Below are 17,497 nucleotides of genomic sequence, written 5' to 3' on the forward strand. Positions count from 1 at the left end.
CAGGTCAGCTTTCTCACTTGAGAAAGTCTGAAACAGACACATGTAGAACTACTGCAAGGATCCAACTGCCTTTCAAAAGGGAGACCTGATGCCTGTCCTTTGCAGTCCCCTGAAGGACAGCCATGGCTGGACTCTGGCTCATCATCACCAAGGACTTTAAAGTAAAATGTCAGACTGACCAGCACACTAAGAAATCGTAGGCCCAGTCCCAGCCAAGGAAGCGAGCAGACCACAGCCTTTCCAGCTCCAGGCTCCAAGTTCCCTGCCCAGCAAACCTTCAGGGCAAAGCATGTGCTTCTGCAGAATGAAAGCTGCTTCTGGGAAGTGGTCCAGAGGTTAAGGTTTAGCTATTTTGGAAGCTGGGCATCTGCCAAGGAGAATACATGGCCACCTATGTGGAACAAAACTGTCAGGCAGCACACAGTGGCAGCAGCAGAAGGCAGCACCAGGGATAAGAGACTCGGTCCTGCAGGATGTGTGTTCAAGGCGCCCAGCACCAGGCCAGAATTCCAATCTGTTTGGCCCTGTTGACCCTTTCTGGGTTTAAGAAAGGAAAGAGAGAAAGAACCCCAGACACATAGACTGAACTCCCTCGAGGCCAAACTCACCTTCCTCCTGCTCCACAGTTGTCTGCAGATCTCTGTGGAAATGGGAACAGGTGTCGCCTCCTCCTCCTCCACTGTGCCCACACAGGGCTGTCCGTGGCCGGGAAGCAGCACTTTCTGTTCTCCTTCCCCCCTGAGAGAAGCCTTAGCTGTAACTTCTTGGGGATGTGAATGTTAATAGATGCAACGTTTAATTACTATTTAGTATAATTAAATGATTATGGGGATTTTAAAGATCCTTTCACTCAGGATGAGTATTGCTTAGTCCAGAGCACCCCACTCAGGTGGCAGATGGGCCTTCCTCTCCTCCCTAACCTCAGGCAAGCACCTCTGCGGTCACTCCCTGCCAGCCCCTGAGCTCCAGCTTCCAGCTAGCCCCACTGTCTGTAACAGCCAGAGACCATGGCTCACAGAAGGCCTCCTGGAGATGGCATGAAGATAATTGCCCTAAGATGCCATCCCCATGCCCAGGGTGCTAACCTTAAGGCCCCACATCTCTGTGGCTTGAAAGCCAAGGATACTCGTGGCCTGGCCAGAAACTTCCCTCTTTTATTTCTTTTTTTTTTTTTTTTTTTAATTTTAAGGACAGAGAGAGAGAAAAAAAAAGCAGAGGAGAGGAGCAGAGAGAGATAGAGAGAGAGAAAATTTTAAGAAGGCTCCACACTGCCAGCACAGAGCTTGATGCAGGGCTTGTTCCCACAACCCTGGGATCATGACCTGAGCTGAAACCAAGAGTTAGATGCTCAACCAACTGAGCCACCCAGACACCCCAGCAACTTCCTCTCATGACATGACTGTCCATGGACCTAGGCCCTTCTCAAACCACCTACTCACACCAGGCTTTCCACTTTGTGGAAACGAATGTCCTTGAGTTCCTAAAGAGATCACAACCTCTAGGAACATCTGAATGGGGCCTTCCCTGAAGCTCATGACAGACAGATACCCCTGACTTCCCATAACAGGAGTCAGTGGGTGGCTGCTTTCTGGTACACCTGGGCCAGCCCCAGAAGGAAGCAGGATCAGCCTGTCAACAAGGAAAGAGATCATCACACAGAATGAAAAAAGAGAGCATAGCGGTTGGAATCATCCACCACAAAAAGCTGGTAGCACAGGAAAAGGAATACACATATTCCTGAGATATACTTTACCAGTAAAACCTCTATTTCCCCTCCCTTTTCAGGAGAAAAGGAAAAAAATCCAGAGTCATGTAGTTCCCTTTACAGTTCATGATGGCAGCATTCATTCATAACAGCTCAGATATGATGGTAGTGGCAGTGGGGTGACCAAGTGGTCAAGTCACCTCAAAACGTGCACGTCTGTGTATGTACATGTGACAGCATGAGCTGGAGGGACAGGAAAAGCACAAAGGAACAACAACTTTACATATATGTATAAGAACAGTAAAACCTTGGCTCATGAGTAACTTGTTCTGCAAATGTTCCGCAAGACAAGCAAATATTTCTAATAAATTTTAACTTCATAAACAAGCAATTTCTTGCAATATGAGTAGTACATGACACCGAATGTCACATGATCACAACTGAGCCAATGGTTCTTCTCTCTGTCTCTCTCTCTCTGTCTCTCTCGCTGTCTCTCTCGCTGCAGGATTGTGGGTGATTGTCTCCCATGCTCAGATGCTCAGGCCATGGTGTTTGGCAGAAATCAGTGATTTTTCAGAATGTTGGAAGGTGCCAAAAACTAGTATTAGTGTATTTTTTGTCACTTCCAAGCACCTATGGACAGTCCTCTGCTTCATTCTAGGTCAGGCCGCCTGCAGATATAGACCCTTTCCTCTGCTGCCTTATTGCCAGTTCCATTAAATACAGTCTCTGACAAGAATTTATGAATACTTTACTGTAGTCAACATCCGTGTGAGCATATACAATGGTCCCCGTGCAGAAAAAGATTCCATTGAGCCAAAAGATAGCAGTAATTCCATTAGTGATACCGAAAGGTGTCCTACACAATAGCCCTCCTCTCTCTTGTCTCCCTCACACCAGCCATGAAGGCTTTCAAAGGTAAATGCAAGTTAATTTGTTTATTTTTCTTTATATTTTGTATTTTCTTTATTATTTTGTATTATATTACAGCATTGCAATCACTTTTATATGAATATTTTGAGTTATGGAACGAATCATCTGAGCTTCCATTATGTCTTACGGGGAAATTCCCGCTGATATACAAGTGCTTTAGATTATAAGCGTGTTTCCAGAATGATTTATGTTCACAAACCAAGGTTTTATTGTATTTACAATCAAGTCTTTGTAATTTAAGCATAACTGACTATTTCCTTGACCAATGCCAAAATAATCCAGAAGTCAAAGAATTTGGAACTGTTCTATATTCCAATTTTTTTAGTTTAAAAAATAAAGGAAAAACCAATAAGAAACTTTATAGTCACAAATGGAACTCATTTGTCTCTTTTTTTTGCTCAAAGAATGGTGGTAAACTGAGTAAGCACTTCTTTTTCTTCTAATGTTTTATCTATTTTTGAGAGAAAGAGAGGGCGGGGGCAGAGAGAGGGGGCTAGAGGATCCAAAGCGGGCCCAGCACTGATAGCAGCAAGCCCAACATGGGGCTTGAGCTCATGAACCATGAGATCGTGACCTGAGTGGAAGTCGGATGCTCAACCAACTGAGCCACCCAGGCGCCCCCTGAGAAAGCACTTCTGACTGCAGTGGCACTCACACTGCATGGTAAGCACATCAACGGGAAACACACTAACTCTAGCTCTTGCCAAAAGGCCAACAACAAACAAAAACAAACACCAAAAATTAGACCGTGTCTCAAACAAGAAACCCTAAGGGGTACTCTGGCCAATGAAGCTCAGGTCTTCACACTGTATTTAATGTCCCAAGTCACAGCAGTTCCAGTGGCTCTCCAGAAGCATGTGCAAATTATGTGCTCCTTTCCCACAGGGGTACTTTGGATAACAGCTTTTGAGCCATGCTCCATTACTTGAGCTCTGTTGTGCAGCCATCCCAGGAACAGTCTGCGGAGCGCTCCTCCTGATGTCAGTCCAATCAAGTCACACAGGACTCTGAACAGTCTCACTACACCCACTGGCAGCAACCCACACCCTGTGGACCAGTAATGGGGGCAGAAAATAGCCTCACCCCCTCAATTCGAGTCTGTGAGCCACATTCAACCGCGTGAGCCCAGGCCCGGCACCTCACACTCACAGAAGAACGAAGGAAGACGTCGGGTAACACTCTGACAAAGCAAACAGTCCGCTGTGGGTGAATGGAAACGTACATTTCATAAACAACCTCCCGGAAAGCAGCGGATAAAAATAAACTGTCCTGGCCAAGAGGTGCACAACCTTCAGAGAATTCAGGAAAACATAAAACTGATGAGCCATTAAAATACCATCTTTGGGAAAATAACTGAAGAAATTTGTATCCCATGAAAGCAATCATAAAACCCCAGCCTCAATTCTAGCACACTGCCACCCCCAACCATAATAAAGGACTACTAAGCTTGAACTCATCCTAACGAACCTGCTGCCTAAATATCTACCCGGGTTTGAGAAGCCAAAGTGTTCAGGGTACACTTACAGGTTGTTCCCTTACGTGAACAGAGAAGGCAAAACACCCAAGCAGTCCAGTCATTCCATTTCACAGATCATATAAACATGCTTGTTCTTAGAATCCGTTTACACTGCATTAAAAACTATGGGGTGCCTGGGTGGCTCAGTCGGTTGAGCGTCCGACTTCGCCTCAGGTCACGATCTCGCGGTCCGTGAGTTCGAGCCCCGCGTCGGGCTCTGGGCTGATGGCTCAGAGCCTGGAGCCTGCTTCCGATTCTGTGTCTCCCTCTCCCTCTGCCCCTCCCCCGTTCATGCTCTGTCTCTCTCTGTCTCAAAAATAAACGTTAAAAAAAATTTTTTTTAAATAAAAACTACAAAGTTAGAGGGGAAAAGGGACATGTCCATCCACAAACTTGACCCCCATGTTTGGGAAAGCTCCTCAGGAGAAGAGGAGCTCCCCGAAGTGCCCTGTCCTGGGCCCCCTGCATTACTACCGGTTCTGTCTGAACACTGAGCTGCTGTGTAGAGACCACAGGAGCTCCTGGAGCCCAAGGGTTCACAGGGACTCGTGCAACGAGGAACAGACCAATCAACTGGCCAATCGAGCAGGACGTTCCCAGCTATGGTGCTTATCGTCTTCGCCACCACAGAGCATTTACCAAGCTCTGTGAGGCACCCTGATGGGCTCTCCACAGAAAGCCTCAGGAACTTCCTCTCAAGATATGAACGCTGAGTGCACATATAAAAAACCCAAGCAACAGTATGAATGATAAACTCCCACTGCCTACCTGTCAGCTTTATGCAGCCCCAATTGTAGAAGTGACCACTCCCACTCCTAGCCAGTTGACAGCACTTGCTGGAGGGACACCTCGCCCAGAGATGCCTGAAGGAGGTGTCCCTACCCATCCCCCAGGTGTCCAGTGCCTGGGCGCCAGTCAGGAACAGTTCTGTGCTGTGATGAACGTTCCAGAACTCACCACTGGACTTCTGAAAGGTGGCTTTGCCCATCTTGCCTCCCTCACACTACTGAGAGTTCTTCCCATGTCATCTGCAGGAGAGGTGCCGCTCAGGCCAGCCACTACAAGCCCTTCCCAGGACACACTTCTCTGCCAAGTTGGCTCTCACCATCCAGGCCAAAGCTGAGCCACTGCTTATCCTCACTGGTCACTTTCCCAACATAATGTTTGATCTCAATTGTGCCATCAGTACTCTGAAGGCAAGACATTGCGAATATGCTTTATTCCAAACGCCTTATCAACAAAGACCAAGAGGGACAATACACCTGTCTCTGCTACTCTGCAGTTGGGGAGAAAGAGCATGACAGACGTCAGACAGTGGAAGAGCCACAGAAGGTTTCGCTTTGAGGCTTAAGGAATGAGCACCAGTAGCAAGTGGGACTTGTCAACAGGAAACACAACTCCCTCTCAACGCTGAGCACCCCACACAACCACCTCAGAGACCTGAGAGACTAACCAGGCCCCCGGAATTCCCGTGTGATCACCCTAACGATTTCATAACCTGGAAAGGTTAGGTTTCCATGGGTTTCTTCCCTGTGGCTCTTACTCATAGAACCTAAGGAAGTATTTAAGCTCCAAGTTACCTCTAGCAAAAGTTTATCACGTTCCTTCCACAATACTGTCAAAGAAAAAAGTAGCTTCAGTCTCTGATACTCTTGGCAAAATAGTACAATGGGAAACTATGGGCAGCCAACAAGCCTAACTTACATCCCCACTCTATCCCCTTCCAGTTGGGCACCTGGGCAGGTTATTTCCTTGATCCGGAGCCTCAGTTTCACTTTCTGTAAAACAGGGATTTGACGACAGGACCTCACGGGGTTATTGGGAGAACCAGGGCCTGGAGACAGCACCTGACTTTTTACATGTTTCTTACCTTTCACCCAGTACTCAACTACCCTTAAGTCTTGCCCTCTCTGGCCCAACTGCCTGTCAAAGGCACAGCAAAGAGAGATAAAGCCAGAGGGGTGAGGAAGACTTCCTGAGGAATCAGACCCTCATATAGATGGCTCCTTCTCACGCATTCACATGATTATTTATTTAAAACATATGAAGACAATCATTAAGCAACTATTAAAAATGAGGTTATGAAAAGTTTTTCAATTACTTAGTAAACTGCTTACATAATATAAAGTGAAAAAAGGATACAAATTGTATGTAGAGTATGTCCTCGACCATGTTATTTTTTTTTTTTTTTAACCATGTTTTTAAAAGACTGGAGGCACCTGGGTGGCTCAGTCAGTTAAGCATCCGACTCTTGGTTTCAGCTCAGGTCATGATCTCACGGTTCATTGAGTTGGAGCCCCACATCCCCGGTTTCGGATTCTCTGTCTCCCTCTCTCTCTGCCTCTTCCCTGCTCATGCTCCCCCTCTCTCTCAAAAATAAATAAAGAGACATTTAAAAGTAATAATAAAATTAAAAAATTTAAAAAGACTCGAAACAAATACAGCAAACCTTAATACAGTGGCCATACTTGGTGGTATTGGTTTTCGCTTCTTCATTCTTTACAGAATGTATAAATTTCTACCATGAGCCGGTGTTATTTTTATATCGGAAAAAATACTTCAAACATGAATAATCTAAAAGGCCAGTTCTGTAATAGGTAAGATGAACAAGGAAAATTAGGTTTTAGCTCACACCCAAAGGGTTAGAACATTCTAAAACAACCACATACCCAGCCCAGCCCCCAATCAAGTTTTATTGTGGTTGTTGTTGATGTGAGGCCCAAAATTTCATTGATACTGTCAATTAAAATAATGATCATGTCAATTAAAATAATAATCCTGGGGCGCCTGGGTGGCTCAGTCCATTAAGCGTCCGACTTCAGCGCAGGTCATGATCTCACACTCCGTGAGTTCGAGCCCTGCATCAGGCTCTGTGCTGACAGCTCAGAGCCTGCAGCCTGCTTCAGATTCTGTGTCTCCCCCTCTCTCTGCCCCTCCCCTGCTCATGCTCTGTCTCTCTCTGTCTCAAAAATAAATAAAAACATTAAAAACATTTTTTAAAATAATAATAATAATCCTGACAGCACAAAAACTTAAATCAAAATGCCTGAAATGCCTTTTAAGTGAAAATCTTCACTGCAGCTCAGGGTTCAGGGGTGGGTAAATAGAAGCTTGCTGCATGAAGAGAAGATTTTGGATTTGAGGCTTTGATTGGGTTCATAATGTCGGTGTCGTTTTCAAGAAAACAAGCAAATAATAAGAAAAAAAACTACATACGTGAGCCCACTTGGGCCATGTCTGTATTCTGCACCAGGTGCATAGGAGACCAACTGGGCAGTTGACTCATAATGGACTTCCAGCTCCACTGTCAACCCCGTCAGAACCCAAAAAGAGATGGGCAAACATCCTGGCAGTCAGGATCACAGGTGGAGACAGACAGGTGCTGCGAAGGGCATGACTGTGTCTTCCCAAAACCGCTTTGTTGACACCATAACCACCCTTCCTGTGATGGTCTCAGGAGGTGGAGCCTTTGGGAGGGGACTGGGCATGAGGGGTGGAGCCCTATGATGGCATCACTGCCCTTGTAAGAGAAAGAGACCAGGCCCTCTCTCTCCCTCTCCACTGAGTGAGCACAAGGAGCAAGACGGCAGCTGTCTGCAAGCCAGGAGGAGACTCACCAGTCACCAAATCTGAGGCCACCTTGATCTTGGACTTATAGTGCCCAGAGTTGTGAAAAATTAACATCTGCTGTTTAAGCTGCCCAGTCTGTGGTATTTTGCTATGGAGCCCAAACGGACTAAGACAGATGGCTCAGTGAAATTAAGATCATTTGGAAGGCGTTTAATAGAGGGACTACTTACAAGGGGACATGGAGGAACCATGAAGACTACGGGGGACCTCCAGGTTGGCAGCAAATAGGCTGTTCATATCTAAGGCCCCAGAGGAAGGAGCTCGCGAACATGCACCAAGACACCACAGGGGGGCACTGAACTGCAGCCCACGGACAGGGCCAGTGGGGAGGTCACAGCTGGGAGGGAGCCCAGAGGAAGAAACCTCAGACTTCCTTCCTCCTTCTCAGTGCCTCCTGGTCTCCCACTGCCAGCAGACCAGCAGATGAGGGGCCAGACGGCAAGGGAGTGGCCACAGGGTGCACAGAACAGCTGTGGCCATGGGCAGGGCAAGGAAAGGCAGAGCGCGCCCCCAACACCGGGAGAACACCAGGCCACATCCTACCAACAAATCAAGCAGCCGGCTCTGGGCTCTTCGGCCAAACACTATTTCTTGCATAGAAATCTAAATACTGGGCTATATTACTCTATATTACCATTTTCCCTTGCCAGAACTATCAGCTTATTTCTTATTTAGCCCTCTGATAAATGACTGCTCTTCACTTTTATTTATAAGTGTTCCTTATAGTATTTGCCAGTCTCACCTTGACCTCATACATTTGTTGTTTCAATTTCTAGCAGAACTGCTTTTTCAAAATGCTGAAAAGTCGTCATGTTAGAGCTAACAAGAGAAAATACTGGTTTTGCTCCAGATCTATTTCTTTCGGCTTTGGAAGCAAAACTCTGGCTTCCCAAGGGCTGAAATGAGTAAAAGACCATGGGAATTCCAGTCTTCCTGGGGCGATGAGGAAACCAATTTGGACAGTGGCTGGCCACTGGACCACAGGCAGAATGAGAGTCGGGACCAAGTTTTTAGGGAGTCTTGTGTAAGTCGCTTTCTTTTCATGCTTCACAAAGCACACAGCCAGGACTGTGAACTGCATCTCATTTTGAAATTGTTTTCAAGACTCTTCTTTTGTTTACCAAATAATTGATGAGCACAATTATAAACATTTATTTTCAGTAGATTCCCTCCTAGCAACTGGTGCCATTGCTGCGCTGAAGTCATCCCGTGGAAATCCACTAATGGACAATCTCAAATCTGCGCCTAATTGTTTCATGTGTTCCCATCACTAATGAGGGTGTAATCGTAAGTTTCCAGAGAAGAAGCACAATGTCCTATATTTCACGATTCTGGTGTCCTCCAGGCATCCAGCATAATTCACCGTATCTGTTTCAATTAATAGATGAGATCGATTCTGTATATGGGGTCTGATGCTTTGCAATGCTCCCTGGAATTTCACAAGAGATGGACCTCCCCATTCCCTGAGCACTGATGACAAAAGCAGGTGCCCTCCCTTAGCAACAGATTGTGCCTAGCCTACTGCTGTTCTGCACCCCTTCTCAACATGCCTGTGTCCAGTGCATGGTCCAAAGGCAAGGACACAGAGTGAAAAGGCAGGGGCAGGGCCAGCTGACATTTGTGGATATGGGCTGCATGCCAGACAGGGTGCTCAATGCTTTACATCCTCATCTTATAACTGAAACAAAATTACATGAACTTGGCATTTTATTCCCATTTTACAGATGAGTAAAGAGATATGAGGCAACTCACCCAACTCACATGGCTGGAGACAGCAGGCCAGGCAGCCTGGACCCTCAGGTCTTACTCCCAAACCTGAGCCTGGTGACCTGCTGGAGGGGAAGCAGCCTCAACCCTGCGGGTCGGTCCTTCCAAACACACCTGGGAGATAATCTTGGAGGGAACTAAATCACACATTCAAAAATATTTTAGGGAAAATAATGCTCTGGGTGTTAGCTACAATTTTCCACAGTTAGAAACTGCAAAGAGATACACTGGTAACGAACAACTGGCACGTTTTCCCACAAACTATTTCTCCAAATTTCATCTAAAAATATGACTATGAATTCAAATGAGCCAGAGAAACTTCTGAAATTTATATTCAGATGCACTAAGGTGTGGATTTACTATTTATCTTACATTTTAAGTGCCTGTGGCCGCAGGTACTAGCAGTGTTGGCGGTGTGCACTTACTTAGCTCAGGGTTTAAGCTCCTGCAAAAGTAAGCACTTCATCTCCATGGAGAAAAGAGCGTGAGCATGTTGAAACAGCACACCGAGCCGAGCACCTGACCCTGGCTCCCCACAGCCTCAACAGCAGGCCCCACACTGAGTCCTGCAGAGCTCATCTCTGACTGAGGAACCACGTCCAAGGCGCAGTGAAGAAGGCATCTCGGGGTGCGCCCTCCTGCGATGGAGGAAGGGGAGCACAGACTGTGATGGTTCACCATGAGAACGTTTCCTTCAGTTCCAGGTTCAAGGCAGAGCCATCTCTATGCAGAGCCCACCCATGTCCGTCTGCTTCATCTGCTCTGGGCACCGGGGACATCTCACTGCTGAGCCATCAGTGTGGCAAAAATCTGGACTCCAGTTTGGTGTGGTTGGGACCAAGGCCCAAGTGTGACTGCTGCACCATGGGCACTCTGCCTCCCTCCCCGTCTGACAACGCCCAGGGGCCGGGGCTGCAGCTGCGCCCTGTCGGAACTGGCCCGCTGCCAGCCTTCTCTCTCTGCTGCCTTGCTGGTCCTTGATGCTGCAGCGTCCGCTTCAGTGTCACCTGCCATCTCCCCGGGGAAGAGCCTCCCACCCCTAAGTCACTGACATCTCCTTTAATCAGAAGCCTTACTGGCCGGTGCTTAGCCCGAAGGAGCCGGCTGCAAGCCAAGCTTCCCTGGGGCTGTGACAAAGGTCGGCTCCCTACTTGCTAGTGTACAATGCAGGTTTACACATTGGGCCTCGGTGGGCAACGAGGAGCCAGGCCGCATAGACCCTCCATGATCTGAGGAATGGAGGGGTTTGTGCCGTGGTAAGGTCAGATTTCTGAGGAGAGCTTTTCTCCTCCCCAGGCCCCGGCATGCACCCTCAGGATATTTGGCAAGCACGGAACTTGGGGACATCTGGAACTTCACCATCCCTCACCCGGGACAGAGGCAGCCCACGAACCGTGGGACTGCAGGGCAGTGACATGGTCATTCGTGCCTCCCTGGGGACACCGAGGGTGCTCAAACACCTCCCACCACTGATGCCTTTTCCACCCTTAAAACCTCATGAGTTTTTCCTTTACTTTGGAATAACTGAACAAACATTCTAGGCCTACATCCATCTCCAGTGTTACACGCTCAGTGTGGGTCAGCTGACATCTGGTGATAATACATCACATCTATCGAGTATTTATTGAGTCCCCGTCACAAAGTGCTTTCCATAAATGACCGTATTTAATCCTCACAGCATCCTGCAAGATAGAAGTCTCATTTTACAGATGAGGCAGCCACGGCTGTGAGAGGCTAAGTGATCTGAGGCTGCACACAGCCAGTAACTGGTGCTGGGATTCAAATCCAGGTCTGACCCTGATCCTGTGGTCACAAAATACCTCAGGAAATAACTCTCTCAGAGTGCCTGGCACTCCAGGTACTTCATACAACAGTTTTTCTGCCTCTCCTTTTGAAAACAAAGGATAAATGTTTTGTCATAAATGTCAAAGTGACTTCACTTGGCTTCTCTGGGCCATTTCCTCGCCTTGTACGTCTGAAGCGCAGACAGCGTTAACATGTGGTGTTGGTAACGCCATCGGCACCGGTATTTGGCATCATCATTCTGAGAACCCTGGGCTGCAATGACAGACAGCCCGCTGGGGTGGACCTGCCCAGAAGCACTGTAAACATAACTTGTCTGAAGTTAAAGTCCAAATGCCAGCAAATCCAGTTATTCTGCTGGATACTGGCCAGTCTCCCACCAGGCACTGCAGCCCAAGGGTCAATGCGCCCTCTCTTCTGGCACCCTCTGTACTGGGCCTGAGGGTCACTTCCAGGAACAAGGGTGTCAGGCTCCCAAGTGAGGTGAGCACACACATGAAACATCATCATGACAGAAAACCGGCTTCAGTTCCCAGGAGTAAATATTCAGATTCCATGGCCATCTGGCTGCCATTTCACAAGCTCTTTGCAAAATCTGGCTATAATTCTACCAAGTCATGAACATTAGTTGATGCTTTTAAGGTTTAGCTAAGTGAGTTGAAGAAAATCAAAATACTTGCTAAAGTTCACCACAACTGAGAACCAAAAGAGGTTGCAATGCTCACAGAAGGAGAAAGTGTTATGGGGAGGGGCATCCGATTTCAGGGAAACCAGAAAAAGATAGAAGAACTCAAAGACAGCAAAGTTTTACCCATGTGCATGGATGACACGTGTACAGAATGAGATAAATCAGAACTGCTGTTAAATTATGGCTTATTACGGGGTGCCTGGGTGCCTCAGTCGGATGAGCGTCCGACTTCAGCTCAGGTCATGATCTCACGGCTTGTGAGTTCGAGCCGTGAGTCAGGCTTTGTGTTGACAGCTTAGAGCCTGGAGCCTGCTTCGGATTCTGTGTTTCCCTCTCTCTCTCTCTGCCCCTTCCCCACTCACTCTGTCTCTCTCTCTCTCTCTCTCTCAATAAATAAATGCATTTAAAAAAATTTTTTAATCATAGCCTGTTACATCAATTTATGAAGCAAACTAGTCTAAGCTACCTTAGACCACAAACACTGCTTTACTCCAAGAATTCATTTACAGGTACACCTGGGTGGCTCAGTTGGTTGAGCGTCCAACTTTGGCTCAGGTCATGATCTCATGGCTCGTGAGTTCAAGCCCCACGTCGGGCTCTGTGCTGACAGCTCAGAGCCTGGAGCCTGCTTCAGATTCTGTGTCTTCCTCTCTCCCTCTTCTCTGCGCCGCACCCCCCACTCGCTGTCTGCCTGTCTCTCTTTCTCTCAAAAATAAATAAAAAATAATTTTAAAACAACACTTAAGAATTCATTTAGAAACTACCAAATTATGTGCTAATTACTAACATTTATATATATTTCTCAAGATCCTGAAGGAAGAACAGGAGACAAAACAAAAAAGAAAAAGAAAAAGAAAAAAGTGTGTCTATCTGGCTTTAGTTTACATTCTTCAAAAAAATGAAACAACATATTTTCTAGATTTTTCATCAGTTCCAAAAACCCAGCATCCTTATTTTGTATGTCTTACTGATTTGTCATTCTTATCTGGGGACATCAGAAAGCTATGCACATACTGGCTGGACACACGGTCTGTTTGCTCTTGTACGTATCACTGTGGGTGAGAATAAACGGAAGCACAAAGAAGGGATCTGCCCACAGACATCTAGTCTAGCTGACGAGGAAGAGAGCATGAGACCTGCTGTGCTCCAGATCCAAGCTCAACCCAGCACACCTATCTTTCTTCTTCTAATATTAATGTTTTTCTCAGTGTGTCGAACATTAATGATAAAAAACTTCAAAATTGGGTTTTATACAATACTAATACACGCTGACAGCAAATCTGTGCCTTTAGGTTCTGTTCGTGAAGAAGGGCTCCTTTTCCATTTATCAAGGTTTTGTTGTGGAATTCCAGAAGTCTCTATGAAAAGAAGAGCCAGACATTGTTGAAAATCAAAATTCATCAAGCCCTGAAGTATGAAGGGCACTGCCTGGGAGGAGACCCACAGTGGGTAAAGGGTGTGCCCCCTTCGACGGCTCCACACCACCACCCCCCAGACAATGAGCACTGTGGACTGGAGGAAAGGTATGAAAAAATGCCCCAAAATCACATTTTCAAATACTGTTGAGTCACAAGGTCTACTGAGTAGACTCCTTTGTCAGAGTTCATTTGAAGAAAAGATTCTTCTGCTTTAAAAACCCTCGTCTGTTCAACCCATTCACTTTTCAAACAAGACAAGTGAGATCCAAAGAGATGAAGGTGTAGCCGAGGTCCCTGGCCAAAGCTTCCATGTTGGCCTTGCTTGCCAGGCACAGCCCTCTCCCACCCTTACATCCACGGAAGCCTCTTGGGAAAGTGGGTGAAGAAATGGAAAGAGTGAGGGGAAGGCAGTCGCCCATGCCCCATCACCACCCAAAATGTACCCCTCTCATCATTGGTTTCATTTCACAAAACCCTCAAAAAGATCCACATGCCATATATGTCTCAATATTTTTGCTTTTCATTTCCCTTTTTATAGTAACTGAAAACACCCTGATATATAATGAAAAAGCAGGATTGAGAGGAACTGCATTACCTGCATTCAAGATGGCAGACTATTTAAAATCATAATATTGGCACTGTAGGACATGCAGATACGAACATGAGCGTACACGAAGTGCTGCATTAGCCAAAACCCCACTGTATTTGTGTGTGAGGCCTAACTGCAAATGTAACGAATGCTATGAAATATTTAACACAGATACTCAGAGCCCTGCTCATAGGCCACATCAAGCTCCATTCAGGGTACTCAGCTTGTATTAGAGGGAGCGGGCAGCCCTTCATGTGTTGAATCTGTAAGTGATCTCAGAATTTATCAGAGGAAAGCATTGGGATACCTCCTGGAGTAAGTCTTTGGTGTTCTTCACCCAATTCGTAACTTGAAGAGCCTATTTTACTTCCTATATAATAGCTTACCTCTCATTTGCAAAAAGCACAGTCAAGTGTGTGGACTGTTCCGGGCAGGGCTAACTTATCACGACCCCTCCTCAATAGTCTCTGAATGTCCCTGTGGGAGGAACACAGCCCTCCTCCCCCACACGATGCTTATCACTGGACACCAGAACCCATGTTCACTGAACTCGGTACACTCCTTCCCCAGAAGGTACTCCCAAGTTCCAAGACCTCAGAGAGGTGTCAGGGGCCAAGGTTCCTTGTCTTCTTCAGGTAGGAATAAAGACCAGGGGTAGAATGGTGTCTTGCTCTGAACCTGGCATTTAAAGAGTGGGCTGCACAGATGTCACCCTGGACTCCCCATTTTCCACCACAAACTTTCCAAGAATAACAACAAATCTCAGATGATGAGATGGCATGCTGCCCTCAGCTGCTCATTCAAAATGTGCAGCACCCTTCCACACCTCCTGCGAAACTTGGTTTGCCACTGGACAGAATGACCGTCTCCACCAGACACTTGGCCACTGTCGGTCCCCATTGCAGCCAGGACCTTTCTCATTATCTAGTCAGCTTTGTTTGAGAATTTGATGGGTCCCCTTTCCCAGCCTTTACTTAAAAGTTTTTTAAATTCATCTCACCACCATCCTTTTAAAGAGTTAAACAGGAATAGTTTAACTCCCCAGTTCTTAGTACTCAACCCTCTATCCAGCTGAGTAACATCACAGAGCAGTTAGACAAGTAAAAACATGTAAAAAACATTGAGTCAGCTGGCTTTTGGGGGAACTACCATTCTGCTTCCCATCTGGCTTACATCACAGGGACACCAGGAGGCATGACGAGCAGGTGGCACACAGCATTCCATCATCAGCCTTTCCAGGCTCATGCCACCACCACTGAATCAATGCCCAGCTGAAACCAATGATGGTCAAAAGGGTAGGCACAGCCACTCACTAATTCCGTGTCAGTGTTTCATCAAATACTTCATCTATCCCCAGAATAACTTGTCAGACTACACATAAACTCACCAGTAAGATTTCTCGTCCCTTACATTAACTCTACTTTCAAGTAAAACTTCATGGCATCATTTCTTTCTCTTTTCTACACCTTCCCAGGATTGATATGGTCACTTTTCCATAACAGATTGGTGTGGGGGGGGCCATCTCAAAATATGATCCATTAGACTGCTTACTGGCCCTTCATGCCAATGAATGAAGAGGTGCAGCAACGTAAGACCCTCAAGTGGGGAAATAGGAAGCCCACAGTCAAGGAGTGACCAGCAAATTCTCTACTGCTCCAGAACCACTGTCACCCTGCCATCTTATTATGTCTCTTTTTCCTTTAAGACTCTCAAATTTTACAAGATGTAATTTAGCAGTGTTTTCTTGCGAGGGCTACAGACCACAACTGGGGCAGATGCCCATAAACACCTAAGCCAGGTGAACTGGGGCCCACTGGGCAAAGGCACAGGACCATTAGGCTGGACCTTGCCCTCCACACCCTCACTGTGAGGGACCATGTGTCCTTCTTTGTGCCTCTGGACACACTTCCACCATATAGGGTTCAGTTCTGACCTGAGGCCAACGCAGTGAATTCTTCCTCATAAACTCAAATGTCCAGGGGTGGGGACTTTGCCCAAACAGAAGTGCATGATCAGTTTCTTTGCAATGGTTCCTTGGATCAGCCCATATAAACTATGTAATCTGGTGAGTTTTTCTTTTTGCTTTGGCTGCCAGGAAGAGCAGAGCTCACTTGAACATCAAAACACTGCTGTGTCACCACTGTTAACAAGGCATCTCCATTGTAACTGAAACATCTGCACTCCAGACCTTTGCCAAAATATTTGACCTTCAGCAGCCCGCAACTGAACTCCAGATGACTAGCTTGCTGATGGAGATCTTTTGCCCCACTGAGTCGTTCCAGTCTGCAATGTGCTCTTCATTATTTTATTTACTCTTCCCAGTCTTAAAGGGTAGGCACTGCAGCCCCCCATTTTCCTTTTGAGGCAACGTAGACTCAGAAATGTAGCTTGAAAAGGGGCATTTCAGGGACACTTGGCTGGCTCAGTCAGTTAAGGGTCCAACTCTTGATTTTGGTTCAAGTCATGATCCCAGGGTCGTGGCATTAAGCCCTGCATCGGACTCTGTGCTGAGTGTAGAGCCTGCTTGGGATTCTCTCTCTCTCTCTCTCTCTCTCTCGCTCTCTCTCTCTCTCTCTCTCTGTCCCTCCTCACATTCCCTCCCCTACCCCCCTCACACATACATGCTCTCTCTTGGGATTCTCTCTCTCCCTCTGTCTCTTTTTCAAATTAAAAATAAAGGGGGGGTGGCATGTCAAGCACTCACTCCAGGAAGAGCCCCAGGTCCTATCCTAGTGCCCAGTAGGCCTCAAGAGAGCCATACCCAGAGACTCCCACCATCAACCTAAGAGAGTTCACCCAACAAGTGGACAGCAACATGGCTGGAGGCTAACATCCAACCTACTTCATGGTTTAAGGGAGATTTTCAGATGGCAAAGGAGCACAATAACAAGAAATGAAGGGTCTGGAAACTGGCTGTGTCCTTTTGGGGGAAAGTAACAAGGAGTCATGGTTATTTAATTCACCCACTTGGGTGAAAGGTATAGAGGACTTGGCTTCAGTTCAACATATAGAGAACTTTCTAGCATCTTGAGATTTCCACCAGCCCCAGAGATGGGAAGTCCCTGCAGCATGAGCTTTGAGCACAGCTTCTGACCTTGTAATAAGTCACTGCTGGCAACATGTAAATGCCTTTGCAGGTATGTCCAGCTAGCTGCCCTCCATGTCCTCTGCAAGCAAGTGGTCACTGAACAGACACAGCCTCTGTCCCCTAAGTAATAATAAATGCATTATCTCTGAGGTACTCAGAAGGCCAACTAGAGAGGAAAGCAACTGTGGAACGACCCTGGATAGCAACTCCAGCCACTGGCCCCACCCAGAGGCCCAGCTGTCCCCAGTGCCAATAGCCAGCAGGGGTAAGGGCTTGCATGCGACTTCTAACCTTGGGGCCACCATCATCACACAATCACTCTCCCGGGGTGGTATATGTAACGGGTATGTATGAGGAAGG

General features: G+C 46.8%; 1 protein-coding gene across 10 annotated transcripts in view; it reads right to left on the minus strand.

The window, feature by feature from the left end:
- PTPRN2 (protein tyrosine phosphatase receptor type N2) overlaps positions 1-17,497 on the minus strand; it is an 809,627-nt gene that overhangs the window by 758,691 nt on the left and 33,439 nt on the right. Inside the window, exon 1 of one of the 10 annotated variants that reach the window (XM_042976574.1) lies at positions 9,537-9,554. The exons of 7 other annotated variants lie outside the window; for them this stretch is intronic. Coding sequence is in view for 1 of the 3 variants with exons in the window: in XM_042976553.1 (XP_042832487.1) it covers positions 7,371-7,440 (70 nt within the window). In the remaining 2 variants the exon portion in view is untranslated. Of the gene's footprint in view, positions 1-608; positions 627-7,370; positions 7,576-9,536; positions 9,555-17,497 lie in introns of those variants that run through there. 2 more of the 10 variants (XM_042976553.1, XM_042976571.1) reach the window with 2 other exon arrangements.

This window comes from Panthera tigris, chromosome A2, assembly GCF_018350195.1.
Source record: "Panthera tigris isolate Pti1 chromosome A2, P.tigris_Pti1_mat1.1, whole genome shotgun sequence".
Taxonomy (NCBI): Eukaryota; Metazoa; Chordata; class Mammalia; order Carnivora; family Felidae; genus Panthera; species Panthera tigris.